Below are 16,664 nucleotides of genomic sequence, written 5' to 3'. Positions count from 1 at the left end.
AGTTCATCTACTTCCTCTCCATGCGCCTGTCAACCTGGCTTACACTCACTAAGTTATAGCTCCCATGTTTTGCAGTAGATGTGGCCAAAGACTAACAGTGGAGATAAGAGCCAGACAGAGTAAAGTCCCTTTAATGGGCCGGCTTCCGGTGACTAAACCCCCTCTGCGATTCCAACTCCTGATTGGGGGACTGTGTTTGATCCAAGATATCTATTTAGAGAGCAGACAGTCTTGTCTTGTCAATAGACAAAAGGCCAAGTAAAGCTCTGCTCAAAATGTGCCGCTAGTGGCAGGTTGGTAATGCTGCTGTGAGTTAAAGCAGAGAATAGAAGCTACAGAAGATGAGAAACATACCAGAGAAAAGGGGACACATGAAATTAGGTAGACACCATTGAAACTATGGAAGGAAAACAGTGACAAAAAGACACTAATATTCAAGGAAGTGTTGGGACATTATAATGACCTTGTGGTCTTAGACCAGTCTGACTTTCTAATGTATTATATCAAATAAGGGGGAAATACCTAAAAGTCCATCCAACATACTATAGTTATAATAATATGGTACAAGCTATATTAGAAAAATCCAGGGAAGCAGATCTTTATCATTAATAATGGCCAAATTAATACGCTATTTAAGCATATCTTGTATAAATCAATTCCTTCACAATCCAAATCATCACCTATGAGAGAAGAAAATGGATGCGAAGAATTCAATACTGCCAACTGCCCTACTGAAGATAAAGTACTTAACAGCGTCAAGCAGTCCTTGGGGAACAGTATGAACATTCCTAGAATGCAGATGATGAGATTTAAGCAGCGATACAATGTGTAAGGCAACACATTTGTCAAAGGAGGCCAGGAGAATATCATTAAGACGATAACTGCTGAATTAATTCAGACTGATGACACAATTAAATCGAAACAAAGTGATAACCTTTGACACTTACTAAGCCATTTTCTCTTTTAAAGCTCACTCTGCAGAATTTTTTTTTTTACCTCGGCCCAGGTGAATCGCACAGAGGAGGGAGCCACCACCAGCAGAGGCCACTCATTCCTGTAGTAAGCTGCTATACAGATGGCCTGCACCGTCTTCCCCAGGCCCATGTCATCCGCCAGGAGGAGGCGACCTTGTTTAGACACTGCAAAACTACAGGGACACAAGAAAATGCTCAAATTAAAAGCTACAGCAGCACAGTGAGTGGAAGTAAAACTGATCCAGCCCATTATCTCATCTATAGAGAACCGCAGTGACGCGTCCTAAAACCCGGAAGTAAGTTAGCATTTTTACCACTTCCTTCGACAAAAAGCAATGCAATTTCTCCATAGGATTTTGGAAAATAGCTCGAAATAAAGTCTGTGTTTGACACAAATTTAAGAGACAGATCACGTTTTGTTCTACGACATCAAATACATCAGCAGTGACCCCGCTGGTGATTTTTGAAGAGTTTACGTGTCTGAAAAGCGATGGTTGTTAACAAGTGGCTGAATAGGACCACAGAAGTTGTCGAGGCCGTTTTACGTCATTACACCGAACACGTAAAACACTCCCGCTAAGTTTGTTTGCCCTGTTCTGCTTGAAAGCAAGTACCTGCCTCCTGCAAACTGTTAAAACAAACGCTTCAACTTGTACAATTTTGAATCTGTAGTTTTGAATATGGATCTTAAGTTGGTGTGACGTTGAAGCAGCGACCCTGCTGTAGTTCGTTTATAGCATAACTTTAGCATTTTGCTTCTGGCGACTAGATTTATGATTAGAAAATTATAAAAGTAGGGTAGACATGTGGAGATTATCCGGCTGAACAAAACGTGATCTGTCTCTTGAATGTGTGTCAACCACAGACCTTATTTCGAGCTATTTTCCAAAATCCTATGGAGAAATTGCATTGGTTTTTGACGAAAGGAACCGGAAGGAGTTTACTTCCGGGTTTTAGGACGCATTACTGCGGTTCTCTATTACCATACTGTATCTGAAAAAAGTCAGAGAAATGGCATAGAAATATTGGCTTTTATCAAAAGATTCTCTTTGTATGCACAATACTGAGCCCATTTTAGATGAATAGCAATCTCTTGGTATTGATTTATTGCGAAAAGAGCACTGATTGCATTCCAAAGGCACCTACTTCACTCCTTCCCTCTGGAAGGGCATAAGGCTGCAGGTGAGCGAGGGGTCGATGCTGGAGAGGTCGGCCTCAGGGACGTCTAAAGACCTGGCTTCTGTCCCATCAAACCTGGCAGAGAAAGCCTGGACTATTGCCCTGGGCAGAGGCTCCACCTCCACTGCTGCTATCCCACTGAGGACATCCACTGGGTATGGAACACAGCACGGTCAGACAAGATGGCAAATGTACCAGAGACAGTAGAACCACAGAGGGAAAGAGGCTAAATAAAGCAAATGTTGACACTCACAGAGTCTCTTGTAGTCTGCAAGGGAAAAACTCCACTTTTTTGTTTTCAAGTCTGCCACACAACAACATAAATGACAAGTCAGTATCACACAAATTCACCATTATTCAATTATATTAAATGCATAGGTTCACTGTTTACCATAGCTCTTTGTTGGCATCTGCTTGCATGCCGCAATCACGTCCGCATGGTAACAGATGTCGACCTCAAACTTTGTCGGGGACACCAGGACGCACTGGCCCTGCACTGTGGCCCCAGGTTTCTGCCAGCCGTTACACAGCTTCAGCAGCGCCCCCAGTGCTGCCCCGTCACAGGCTGCGCTGGTGGCTGCCGCCACGTCCAACGACTCCATTCCCTCCAGAGGCCGCAAAGACACAGAAGCCACGGCAGCAGCTTCCTCCACTGCAATACAGGGTAAAGAAAAGAGAGGGGATGTAGCAGCAGCCTGAAGAAAACCAATACTCTCATGCCTTTAATGTAGGCTAATGGGAAAATAAGGAGTGCATCAAATGATTATTTCCCTGATGTTCATACTTAGCACTCGATAGTCCTTCAGACTGAAGTTCCACATCTTTGTGGCTGGGTCTAATGCAGAAGATAAGACTTTATTATAAGACAGCGCAGACATTGAAATGAACACACCAAACCAGGCATATGGTACAAATAACTACATTTTGAAATGTGGTATTTTTATCTAGAAAACTGTTACTGGTTAGTATGAAAGATTTCAGGACGTGGTTTCTTTAGCAGAGGAAAGCTCTGAAACAATGGCCAGATTTATTTATATAGTGGTGAGTTCAGTCATTGGTTATTTTGCCTCGCAGGAGAGGTTGTCGTGATTGTGTGTTTAGATGGTGAATTGTGGCAGTAGAGCTGGGTATTATTTGAAAATTGCAACACCTGCTGCTAACACAAAACATTAAGTCATCACTCAGGTTTGATACACAGACCTATTTGGTGCATAACGGTACATAACTAACATCATCATCATACCGCCTTGTTTATTTCTGTGTGAGGCATATGAAATAAATGGGGCTTATGGTTGAGGGGAACTATGGCCATTTTCAAAATGCATGCCAGTATTTTTATGGTATAAGTCCAAAATACAAATAAACATGAACAACTCTCCAATTCAAAACTAGAGCGCTAACAATTTTATATGCAATTAAGTGTTAATTCTGCAGTTGTTTAATATACAATAAATTGGAAATAGACCCTTATTCCCCCTTTGCTCGGACCATAAAGCTATCGTTGAACAGTCTGCCACTTACCATAGTTCTTTGATGGGATGGATTTGAAAACGACAATCAGCTGGGCGTGGTAGCCCACTTCTACTCTGAAGCGGCCCTCTGTGTGAGCTACACATTTTCCTCTTACAGAGATGGCAGGCTTTTTTGCAGGTACAGCATTGAAAGTTGATGAGGGGGAGGAAAGCGGTGCCACGGGACTCTGGCAGGGTTTACTGGTTTGCTTGTAGAAAGGCACAACTGCACCATCAGAGCTGTTGGAGGTTAGGTTTGGTTTGGGGTGAGCTGGCTTCACACCAAAGCTTCCTCCAGGGCTGCTCACATGATGAGGAAGTGGGTCAATGACTTGTATCTTCAAGGAAAGACAGTACACATAGTTAAGAAATACTTCTTTTTTTTTTAACTCTAAATAATAAGTGATTGAACATTACAGCACACATCTTACCTGTCTGGTAGATGCAGAGGTAGTATTCTGGTGGATTTTGTTGCCAGATGTAGATAATAGCTGTTGCTTTGAACCAGAGTCTTTTTTGAAGGGCGGAACAAACCGTTTAGGTGCAGAAGCTGAGCTCAGGGTTTCTCTTTGAGGAGCAGCAGCAGGATCAGGGTCGAGTCGACGTTTGGAGGTCTGTACCTGCACTGAAGTACTGGTGGAGTCTGCCGAGGTCTGCTTATTGTCGCTGATAGTGTGTCCAAGTCTTTGTGCTCTTCTCTCCAAAGCTCTGCGTCTGTTTTCATCGATCTTTCGCTGCTGCTCTGTCGTCAGCTGATTAGACATGATGATTGTTTACTTAGCTGCAACTAACGTAAACACACTACTAACGAGGCTCTCAGAGTTAGCCAACACTTTGAATTACCTACAAACACATGATCCATGCAATGAAAGGACTATCAATACAACTATATCCTAAAAGTTAGTCAACTTTAACCGCAGCCTCCTTTGCTAACGTTGCTAGCGCGGCAGTCAAACTGAGCAACATAAGCTAGAAATATGTCGACAGCGGTTTAAGTGAGCACTTATTCGGATATCACATGACAAACAGTGCCATCTAAAGACTGCAAGAATTTAAAAGTGTCTAAGAACAACGCAGGGCGATACATTTGAAGCTAGTTGACATATGTTGCTAAAAGTTAGCTGGTTCGAGAAGGGACTGCCGCGCAGGAAGTGACGTAGAAAAACAAGCGGGCACGTGGAGAAGGCGTCGGTTGCTTGGCAGTGTAGAGACAGGAGAGACTTCCAACTGAAGTATATCAATATATTAGACTGGGTTAGATCTTGTACTTGAGTCAGTGGAGAAGTACCAGAGTGTATGAATACTCTGGTTCAACTACAAGTCCTTCAATTAAAATGTGACTTAAGTAAAAGTAGAAAAGTATTGGCATGAAAATATACTTAAAGTACCAAAAGTAAAAGTAGCCTACTCATTATGCAGGTTGGCCCATTTCAGGTTCAGTTGAATCCAAATATTGATTGATTAAAGTGTTATCAAAGCTGGTAAAGGTGCAGCTACAGTAATAATACTTACTTTGTATGCTGCAGGGTAGCTTGTGAATGTTACTCCATGTTACTCAATGTTACTCAAGTAATGTAAGTGTTTATTATAATCCAAATCTGCAAATTAACCTAGGTGCTATTAAATACATACATGGAGTAGAAATACACGAATTACCTCTGAATTGTAGTGGAGTAGAAGTAAAAAGTAGAAAAACAATGTAATGCTTAACTTAAGTACAAGTACCTCAAAGTTGTATAGTGCTAGAGTAAATGTAGTTTGTTACTTTACACCATATCAACAATAGAAACATTTTTCTCCAATTTGTTGTGTTGTTGATCCAGCTGTCTTCCATCCCTGTTGTATTCAATAGTTATTTTATCAGACACTTACTCGGCAATTACCTGCTGGCAGAAAAGCAGCAGGGGTTAGGACTTGTCTCAGTTTGTTGGCATACATTAAATAATATTCAACAATATATAAAGTAGGACTATAAATTATCTTAATTTATAACATTTAAACCCTTCTTGCATGCATGACAAACAATAATCTGTTTTTGCATTTTAGTAAGCCACTTTTAATCAAGCAAACAATCTAAATACTTTTTCCATCTCTAGTTTAGTGTTTTAAGGCCATTGTTTGTTTTTTTAATTGACGATAATGAGCAGAATAAATTGCTTTTCCTAATTTGAGTAGCCTGCCATGCATGTTTCCCTTTGCAGATGTGATCCTTGTTTAGGTTTTAACCATGCACTTTCAACCTAATTGATATTTGTGCTGAACAAAGTGACACTATTTAGCTGAGCTTTTATGAATAATTTGTGTTGGCCATGTGTTGCCTGATAATTGAGCTGTTTAATTAATAATTTCTGCTTTCTGTTTGCATGATGGAAGCTATTCTTTGGGAATAAAACATGAACCTGACCTTTAACATAATGCATCCTTCTATAGTGATGAATGACTTGGCTAAAAGTAGTGATATACCATTTTCCTGCATGTGCATTTGTCTCAGTTGTAATGAGTTGGCTGCTTGCATCACTGTGCGGAGGTGACGTGCGGCGTCTGGGAGCTGTCCCAGGAATCATGGTGCTGAGGCTGCAGCACCTTTTCAGCAGCCAATGATCACAGGACAATCCGGGGCAACGGATGCTTTCACCCGGGGCAGGACAGTCCTACAATGCTGTTGGATTTTAACGGAGGGATGTAAACCCATCGGCTTGTTCCTCGGACATGGAAATGCGACAATTGGGGATGTAAGCACACTTGCCAGCGACCTGCAGTCGGCAGGAGATCTATCAAAAAATAAATAAACTGTAAGCATTAAGTCTGTGGAAATCGGGATAGCTCGCCAGGTAAGATATATTTCGCTTCGTGGCACGACATCGATTGATTTGAAAGCCTGAGAGCTCTGCTGATTAAGTGTGTGCATTTCGGTGTTGGAATATTTGAATTTACAGATTAACCGCTGGCATTTTGTTAGTCAATATCAGCCCATTGTACTACAAGGCATATGTGATAGTTTGCTTTGTGCACTCGTCGTGAATCTGGAGGGAAAAGCCTGTCGAAATAGTTTATGTTGTACAGAACTGACCATTACAGCCATGAATGACAGTGGGCACTGAGTGAACGAGCCGTAGCCTTATTACTTGAATGCATATGCCTATCAATCTAACATTTTCCTTTCCTCTTTTAGCTGTGACATTTATTGAACTTAATGGCTTCAGACACTTGTTTGCATCGATGGGATTTGTTTGCCTTTTGGATGTACATTCTCGTGAAACAATAACATAGGCTACTTTCAATAAATCAACAAAGAGAACTGCAGACTTCTTTAAGCCCCAACACACGCTGGAAAACGCACCCCAACGACCCCATATGAGAAAGTGTTGGCTCATGACGGAGACATATCCAGTACATGCTGTCTTCTTCCAGCACCTCTGCATGGTGCTGTGAGTTTGTGGCCGGTTCAGCCTGATGCTGCGCAGCCAGGGCATGCTGAAGAGCCGCTGCTGCGTCCTGCTCGGTGACCTGAGGGTGCTCCTTCTCGGGCCACCGACATCTCTTTCTCCGCTGACCCCCATGAGCGTCCAAGGAACTGAAAGCCATCAAACAGGCGTTGCCATCCCCGACAATAACAATACGTTAACGAGGAGCCACCAGCCCGCAGGGGACCGGGTTACCCCCCCTGTAGCGGGAGCCCCCGGGCCGCCGGGCGGAGAGCGGTCGGGCTGGGTGGATGCTGCCGAGCTGTCGGTGGCCTTGCGCGGCTGCAGCAGCTCCTCCGATGACTGCTCAAAGGGCAAACTGGAGGAGCGGTTCTCCCTCACCAGCTACTCTGAGAGCGGCTTCAGGACCCCGCTGTGCAGGATCTGCTTCCAGGGACCAGAACAAGTAAGTCAAGGAAATACAAAGAAAATCGCATAACTGTGAGAAGTAGCCTATATTTATGTCATGCAGTCTGATCAATGCCTTAATTACACAGACCTTCTCACTATAATCATAGGGAAATCAGTTATGTTTAGTTAGATTGGAAACTCCCACTGCTGGGGAGCAAATCTGCTAACCAAGTGAGGGGATTGTTTATAATTTAGCCCCCAAAACATCCCTTTTACATACAGGCTTTCTATTACATGAGGTCTTTGAAGGGAGAAACCCACTCCCAGTGTCTTGGTTGATATCCTGGAGAACCCTCAGCATCCCACTGGATCTTGCACACAGCCCTTTGCATGGTTTAGAAAGACAGACAGCAGCGGGAAGATAATGAAAGACAGTGTCCCCATGGCTGACAAGTGTGGAGAATACACAGGGATTCAGTAACAACTCATTATAGCAAACCAGTGTGAATTCTTTTTAAAAAAAATCTAATAACACTTCTCTCTCTGCTGCTCATATGAAAAACCAGAAAACTGGGGGAAATAATGTGCACAGCCCTTTAGGGCCATGTTGATGATAATGTCACACTGTCAATCAAGAGAGGAAAATCGAAGAAGATGGTTTGTGTGCCACAATAAATGATATGAAATGACATCAGAGAAGCAAGTACTTAGCAATTTGCACACACATTCGTTACACTGTTTGACAGAGCATTTGAGAACACATTGACAAATATGTCACATCTCACCTAATTGGTAATGTATGTATGGAGATTACAAAAAGTGTGAGGCAAGATAACTGAGGTGTAGAACATAACTTGTTACCCTGAACTGTGTGTATGGTCATTGCACTGTGTATGTTAATCTCTCAAGGTTTTATCATCTAATTACTCCAACAGCAATTCTGTGTATCACTCCACCTCTAAGCACAGACTTTTTAATTATTACTGACATTGGGTATATTGTGAGATTGCAAGACAAGGCCTCCTCCATGTTTTTTTGCAAAAACTTCAGATAGTCAGCACACTCTGCAGTGCATGCAAAGCACCTCCTTCCAAATTTGCAGTGTTTCCCATGGCCTCCTCAAACTCATCTCATCGATGTTTGCCGGAGACATTACAGTCAATAGCACTTGATTTCATGCCATCTTATCATTATGCAAGTTCTTATCCATCACCGGCCTTCCTTTTCCTGCCGTGTCTGCTGTTGCTTTGGGTGAAGTCCAGATATAGATCTGCTGAGGTGTAAATGGGAACAAGGAGAATGAGGATCCATCTGAAAAGAGAGATGAGTGGACTTTCTGTGTGTCACTGCGATATCCAGGCAGTGGGGACATTAGTTATCCTCCGTTCTCCTTTAGCCTCCAGCATGTCACATATACCGAGGCAGCCAGTATCTGATCTGACAATCCACCTCTAAAACACTTCCATCCCCAAGGCTGAGATACTCCAGACAGAGTAGGGAAGGGAACGGGAGGCATTGCTTTCCTCAAGCACCACAAAGGGGCCTTGAGTGTCTGACAGAGGCAACCAATGACAAATTATTGTACTGACACCAAACAATGTACTAAGTTTGTGTAATCGAAATTCTGTCAGCTTTTTTTGTAGCCGTTTTCTTTGAGGTTCCTTTTGTGATTCATAACCAAAGTCCTGCTGTTTTTAGGATGGCCACTGAAAGGCATTGGTCACTGTAATCATTGCTCTTGGCCATGAAGTTATCCCTTCAGAAGTCTGCAAGCAAAATAAAGTGGATATCTTCCAGAGTTTAAAGTCCATGTTTGGGTTATTATTCCTTCCTGACAATGTAGGAGACACTATAGAGGAAACACAAATACAGATTTGTATAAAATACGACTGTTTGTTTCCCTTCATCTCCTACTTTAGATTAACTAAGCAAAGGAACATTTCAGGGCTGATTACAGAGACCAATAACACATTTAGTGTATATTATGGACATGAGAGTTTTGTATTAATACAATCCTTCAAGTCAGACTTCTTCTGTTGGAGTTAAATAACATTCCCACAAGTATAATAAACAGCTTAGCCAATGTCACAAAGTCATACATCTTTTACCTCAATACCTCAGGTTATTCATGTATTTTTCATACACACCTAACCTGAGACATTTCAATTCATTCTCACTTCGATGTAGCTAAAGGTCAGCGAGGAGCTTATAGGCTTTGGCTTGTTTGCTTTATTCAAGCTAGTGCTTTCAGACCAGATCTTGACCTCGTCCTTCAAGATCTTTTTCTGCTAGAGCTTTAGATCACACAGATTTTCAAGAAAGGGTCATGTAGTTCACAGACTTATAAAAAGGATATGTAAAAAGTAATATAAAAAAAAGCTCATGGAATATATTTGTATGTAAGGGATCCTTCCCGGAGTTGTCATGCACTATTATGTTGAAGTGCCCTTTAGGGCCAGAGCTTCACTGTCCCGTCCTTATTTGAACTGCATGTTGATAATATGCGAGTCCCATGCTGCTTCCAGAAAAGGTTGTCTTTCCCTCGTAAATCACAACACAGATAATGCACTTGCAGTGAGTCTGTCGGAGGCACAATGGGAAGCCTCGAGGGGTCAAGTTAGCATCATTCCTTCTATATGGCCCCACAGAGCCGAGACATTACGCTATCTGCGCTCCATCACCTGCACATAGAACGGCTCCTCTGCCGTTTGTCAGAAATGGAAAATAAACAAGTTACACAAGCACAGGACATTACTGAAGTCTACAGACAGGAGCTGAACATCCATAAACTTAAATCATAAACCATGTTTCTTTATGAAATTACTTCTAAATATCCATTAGCTGTCACTGTAATGGTTCCCATAATGAAGCAATGACTGGAACATCCTCCAGCTTGTTTTATGACAAGCATTAACAGGTAAATAAATGTGAAATGATATGACCTTTAATATTATTTGTCACCGACTCTTTTCCCTCAGACTTTTTGAAAATGATCATAATGCTAATATGAAGCTGTTTTTCAATGACTGCATTATTGCAGTAATGCTTGTGACCTGAATGTCATTGCCTATTGTTTAAATAGCTTTTGTTCAGTTTCTGTGAGAGCTTATTAAGCAGCAATATCCCATCGCTTGCAGTTAATATAGTTCCATTGCATTGATCGTAGACCCTTAGGAGACATGAATAGCCACCTCTAATTTAGTTTAATGTCGTTATATACATTGGGAGTGAATCCAATTTTATAAAGAGAAAATTAAGCGTCCTGAGCTGTTTTTAGGATTCTGCAGCCCAGAGAATCTTTTCAACACATTGTTGATCTGCTGTTTTCCTTGGACCATTGCTGTTTGGTCAACAAGTGACATTTAGATATCACGTTCTGTATGTGTGGGCTGTAATGCCACATCTGTTATCAGTCTTTCTCTCTGTCTCTCAGCCTTAGTTGTACTGTACTGATCTGGGTTCAGCTCTTGGCTGCAATGAGGCCAGTCGCAGTGAGCGGTCTGAGTCCCACTAGACACGGCAGAAGTGTTCTGGTGCTCCTGCCAATACACTCCCACCCTGACCATCTGTAGATGGGCCTTTTCTGCTCTAACTCCCTGCTCTCCCCTCCCTTCCCCTCGACCAGGGTGCTGCTCCGTCTGTCAGAGATGCCGTGGAGAAATAATTTAACTCGCGTTTTGCATTTCTTCCCACAATCTCTATGCCATGTTCATGGTGCTCAGGGACAGGGGATATTTAAAATTGAATGAACTATACCTTGGTTTGGGAAATCGAATGCCTTAGCTTAGAGGGGTGGGGAGCTTTCTTGCAGCAGAGGAGGTCGGCCAATTTATTTTTTCATTCACTACAGGCTTTTTATTCATACCCATTAAGATTAAAACATCTATACAAGACGACCCTGATTAGTATTGTATAGATCCAAGTTTCTTTAAATGCAGGTCATGTCCTAAAAAGGGCGGCAGGCTTAATATACATCATTTGGGCCATCATCTATATCCAATATGACAAGACTAGTAATGTATTTTAATGAGTTTAGGGCCCAGAGCGAGAGATTATAAATGTCATTTGTTCCTCAGGCTGAATGTGGCGCACGACTAATGGTTGGTTAGGCTGAGCACATATTGCTGTTAAGTGAAAACCTTTTGATGCCAAATTAAGTGAATTATCTATTATTACTTTAGCTGATAGGTTTCTGACTGTTTTAAAACGTGTAAAGCCTCACTGGATAAACTGAAAACACGTGTAGGTCAAGATATAGATAGGGCTTCTAAATCTCAGCGCATTCCCCTGACAGTAATGCTTCATTAAATATTCACACGGTTCCATAGTTCACGAGCCGACCGCTGAGATCCTCTTCATGAGTAAATTGATGTTTCTGCCCTGCTCAAATGCTTTACTAAACAGATCTCCTCTCCAACAGCTTATATACCTCTGGCCACTGAGGCCTAAAGGCTAACCACCCTATACAAGCCCACTGTCAGTGAAACAACCCTATGTTTCTGTCACCATGCAGACTTGAAATGTCCTCAATTATATTTTGACTGACCTCAAAAAATACATTTCAAGATTGTTAACATAAGAATAAGCATATTATTTTTCCCAATACATCTACATTTTGTTTGAATTGCTCTGATATATAAATGGATGACACAAGATTTTAGCTTTTCCTTTTAATAAAGATCAGGGCCAGGTAGAAAAGGAATGCACAAAATGTGTGTGTTTTCCTATTCGGTCTGTGTGGAGTTACCATATTACAACTGCAAAATAATATGTATATGTGACAGCTAGTGTACATTCATCGCAGCTTTGTTGTGGTTTGCTCTTTGATAAAAGCTTCAGTGACTAATCCTCCACTTCAAGTGTGGAAATCAAGCATTATGCCTGTCAACTTGATGTGAGGCAAAGCTTTAATTTCACACCTGAACTCTGCTGTATTATGACTGTGCAGAGCTGTGTAGCCTGTGTGTGTGTGTGTGTGTGTGTGTGTGTGTGTGTGTGTGTGTGTGTGTGTGTGTGTGTGTGTGTGTGTGTGTGTGTGTGTGTGTGTGTGTGTGTGTGTGTGTGTGTGTGTGTGTGTGGTGTGTGTGTGTGTGTGTGTGTGTGTGTGTGTGTGTGTGTGTGTGTGTGTGTGTGTGTGTGTGTGTGTGTGTGTGTGTGTGTGTGTGTGTGTGTGTGTGTGTGTGTGTGTGTGTGTGTGTGTGTGTACTCTTGCACTCTTGCACGCTTATCTAACTGTGCATGCAGAGCTCTCAAAAAATCAATAAGCAGGCACAAAGAACTGCATAAATATATATATGTGTGTATAGTGTAACCTGCAGTATATTGCATGTTAAAGGGAGTATACAAGATGAGAAAACAAAGGATTATCAGCAGGTAAATGATTGCTACACAGAGGCGTTTCTTCTGAATCATAAATCACTGCTCCGGCTGCTCCTAATGGCCGAATGCAATATTATGTGCTGAAAAATGTATAAATGTTCTTCTTGTTTTTGGCAGCATTTCATTGAAACATCTATTCTGTTGCTTGAAAACCCAACCCAGTATATCAGCATATATATGCGACGGACTGTCAATGTTTGTGTTGAAATTATCTGAATCTTGGAGAACCTTCGTCCTGTGTTTGCTGGTATTGATGACCTCTCTCCCACAGGGGGAGCTCCTGAGCCCCTGCCGGTGCAGCGGATCAGTGCGCTGCACCCACCACCCCTGCCTCATCAAGTGGATCAGCGAGAGAGGATCCTGGGCCTGTGAGCTCTGCTACTACAAATATCAGGTCATTGCCATCAGCACCAAAAACCCACTACAGGTGAGCTGTTTTTGTAAAGAGCAGCAATGTACAGTAGACATTTAAAAAGGAAAAGAGCTGATTGAAAAGCAGTGATTTTATCCCTTTGTGAAATGACTAACTAGTTGGCAATCATGACAAAGGTATAGAAGGGTTTTAGAAAAAAGGCGTTAAGAAAGTCAAGATAATGAGGGGTAACTATAAAAAAGCTTAACTAAAAAAAACTGAAAAACACTTAGAACTAAAATGTCTGTCACATAACACAATTGTCGGTGTTTATCATCATGGGAGTTGATAGCAAAAGGCTGTTCTCTGCTGGGACTCATTTGGATGCCTTTTTGTTATTTTACATCAAAATGTATTTGAGACAAATCACAATTTTTATTTTTATTTTTAGGAATCACGCTATAATCTGATCACAGACCGAGGAGTTCGACTAAAGATGAAAGTTTTTTAATTAAAAAGGGCTTTCCCCTCTGATATCCAGAACAGAAAGATTTCATAAGCGACTTTCCTCTCAGTTTTAGACTTTCCTGATAGGCTGAGTAGAAATGAGTTTTGAAAGGGTTTTTTTCAGGCATCACTGAGATATGAAAAAACACTTTTTGATATGTGCTTCATATTCAGCTGTATCGTTCCCTGAATGTTTTTTTATATCAACAAATCTGCAAATGCTTAACTAAATGACAGGTACAAATAATGTGAATGTTTTGCAAACACATATTATGCACAACTGTATTTCCCCTCCCTCAGCAGCATTTAGGAGTTTAATCATTATCAGCCTGATAAACTTATATATTGATTTTATTTTAATCATAGCTTTCTATTATGTCAACAGATTTCACATCACTGTATACATTTAGTTGAAAGCAATAATCTTAATTTTAAATAGGTTCAACTTAATATTATTGCTTTCACCTAACCTAATACAGTCATGTGAAATCTGTTGACATAATACATTTAATTAAAGTCAATGCTTCAGTGTGAAAGAGAAGTGAGAATTAAAGTAAGAGAGCCCTACTGTGGTCTGTGTGTTCCTGCAGTGGCAAGCCATCTCCCTGACGGTGATAGAGAAGGTGCAGATAGCAGCGGCCATCTTGGGATCCCTGTTCCTGATGGCCAGTATCTCCTGGCTGGTGTGGTCCTCCTTCAGCCCGTCAGCCCGCTGGCAGAGACAAGACCTGCTGTTCCAGATCTGCTACGGCATGTACGGCTTCATGGACATCGTATGCATCGGTGAGGTGCTAGATCATTACATTGACTTGTTTAATGACATTTCTCTTCCTCTTGGAATTAACGAGTGCATTAGACTGAGAATGATATTGTGTGTTTCCAGTCTGGTGCATTATGCATTCAAAGCAAACATAACAAAGGTCAAAGATTTACCTTCCAGTCAATAAATATGCCCGTCGGCTGTGACATGAGCAGTTTACACTGTTGACAATAAATACAACTAATCTATATCACAGACTGCATAATATAAATATGAAAGTGTGGAGTCTTATTTCTGTATTACAGACGTAATTGTTTGTCCAGCGTTATTAATATTGTTGTACTATCTAACAAATCACAGTTATAATATTAGTCATAGCTTTCTTTAATTAAACATTTAAACATTGAGCATTCAGTTTTCGCAGCAGAGTTCATGGCATATATTTAAAAATGTGTCTCACTGTATAATACAAACTGCAACGGCAAATGCAGGCAAACTTTGACGACCACTGTGAGCTGATGTAAAACAACAGGAGAAAAGTGGATCAAAGATATCTTAATCATCTTCTGGGTTTGGGTGGGAGTCCAAATTCAGACTTGTATAGCGTCCTCCTCGTGCCGCTGCAGCTATTTTGGACACACACAGTTTCCGTCACATTAGGAAACTCTAAATGCCACTGCAGCAGACAGCTGGATAAGAGGAAGAGTGGATTGATTGTCTCCGGTTTGGTGGCGAGGAGTCATTAGCTCTGCACTTTACAGAGATTAACTTCTCACCTAGCAGACTGAAAGATCTGACTTTCACTCATCCACAAAAACAGACTGGGACTGGATTGGATCAATAATCTCTATAATATAAAAGAGGCATGGAATTATTCAGCATCCGTTTTAAGCTGATTGCTGCGGCAGTGAGCCATAGGACAATATTGTACCATAACTGTAATAAGAAAACAATGAAATGCATTAGCTGTATGAGGATGCCGCTCTGTATACCTGCTGTAGGGATGATGAATGGTACGGATGGTAATAAGCTCAAATGTTAAGCGGGCTACAAAACATCCCATTCTTACAGTATTTCTCTCTGCATGACTTGAAAATGAAATATTTGCAGTACAGAAAATGAGGTCTAAGCACCTCTTTACAGATTGATTTCAATTTTCCAGATACCGAGTTCAATGAACATTAATCAATAAGCAATTTTAAAATGTGATAAGATATTATCAAACAACCCCAGAGAACAGATGCATCACTTTTGCTAACCTTAATCTAAAAGTAGTGAGTATTGCTGTGTCATAAATTGTGCCACGTCTACAATTTCTCCAAGAAATAAAAATCTTATCTCAGGATTATGGTGCCATACTGTAAAGATAAGTTGCTTTGTTGTCTGCTAATACTTCCTGCAGCCTTTAGCACCCACTGCAGAGATATATATCACTTTGAGGTGTCATTAAGACGGCTGCCAGGCAGTGACATTGTCTAATTGATGCTCTGATCTCCGCAGCGTTAATCGTCCACGAGGGACCTTCTGTGTTTCGAATCTTCCACCGCTGGCAGGCTGTGAACCAGCAGTGGAAAGTCCTGAACTATATCAAGTCTATGGACAATGAGGACCTGAAGAAAGCTGTGGACAGAACTGTGTCTCAGCCCAGCCCAGGCTACCAAACTGAGGTCGGAGTGTCCACCTCCACCTCCTCGCTGATGGTGGTAGCCTCCACAGCCGATGGCTCCATTTCTACCACCGCGGTGACGCCTGCAGGAGGACAGGGAGCACATCTGGATCCTAACAGCAGCGCAGTGCCAGACCAACACGGCCCCTACAACATCCTCCATCTCCTCAGCAACCTCAGGCAGCCGGAGCCCCGCAGCCAGCCCAGCAACAGCACAAGAGAGCTGGTCATGAGAGTCACCACAGTCTGAGGAGCCAAGAGAGGCCTTATCTCACACAGAGGGGGAAGATTTATGACCCAGCTGACAGTTGAAAAAGAAAATGTCTTCTCTTAACTGCACTGGATTAATAACATGTTCTTGTTTGTCTCAAAATGCATCTCTGATGTCCTTACATGGATTGAATAAAAGTCAAAGTTGTTTGATTTGCAGAATTGGTTGGAAACTCTTTATTTTAGATAGTTAGGGTCAAGAATATTGGCTGAAATGCGTATTGATATTTATTCCTGATACTCTGAAACAA

The 16,664-nt window shown here is 41.6% G+C and overlaps 2 protein-coding genes across 2 annotated transcripts in view; one reads left to right on the top strand and one right to left on the bottom strand.

The window, feature by feature from the left end:
- The window catches only part of smarcal1 (SWI/SNF related, matrix associated, actin dependent regulator of chromatin, subfamily a-like 1), a 12,062-nt gene extending 7,230 nt beyond the window's left edge, over positions 1–4,832 (bottom strand). Inside the window, exons 1-7 of the mRNA XM_034232355.1 lie at positions 4,096–4,832; positions 3,675–4,002; positions 2,938–2,988; positions 2,545–2,805; positions 2,407–2,457; positions 2,121–2,304; positions 997–1,147 (exon numbers count right to left, since the gene is read on the bottom strand). Of these exons, the coding sequence (XP_034088246.1) occupies positions 997–1,147; positions 2,121–2,304; positions 2,407–2,457; positions 2,545–2,805; positions 2,938–2,988; positions 3,675–4,002; positions 4,096–4,428 (1,359 nt within the window). The 5' untranslated portion in view covers positions 4,429–4,832. The remainder of the gene's footprint in view (positions 1–996; positions 1,148–2,120; positions 2,305–2,406; positions 2,458–2,544; positions 2,806–2,937; positions 2,989–3,674; positions 4,003–4,095) is intronic.
- On the top strand, positions 4,801–16,664 carry march4 (membrane-associated ring finger (C3HC4) 4). The gene is given in 6 exon segments (XM_034232358.1): positions 4,801–6,495; positions 6,837–7,107; positions 7,110–7,534; positions 13,130–13,285; positions 14,308–14,500; positions 15,978–16,664. Coding segments are annotated over 5 exon segments (1,239 nt in total). The 5' UTR covers positions 4,801–6,495; positions 6,837–7,058; the 3' UTR covers positions 16,394–16,664.

The sequence above is a fragment of the Gymnodraco acuticeps genome, unplaced genomic scaffold, assembly GCF_902827175.1.
Source record: "Gymnodraco acuticeps unplaced genomic scaffold, fGymAcu1.1, whole genome shotgun sequence".
Classification (NCBI taxonomy): domain Eukaryota; kingdom Metazoa; phylum Chordata; class Actinopteri; order Perciformes; family Bathydraconidae; genus Gymnodraco; species Gymnodraco acuticeps.
Note: the sequence above shows the minus strand (reverse complement) of the source record. Positions and strands in the feature narration are given on the sequence as shown.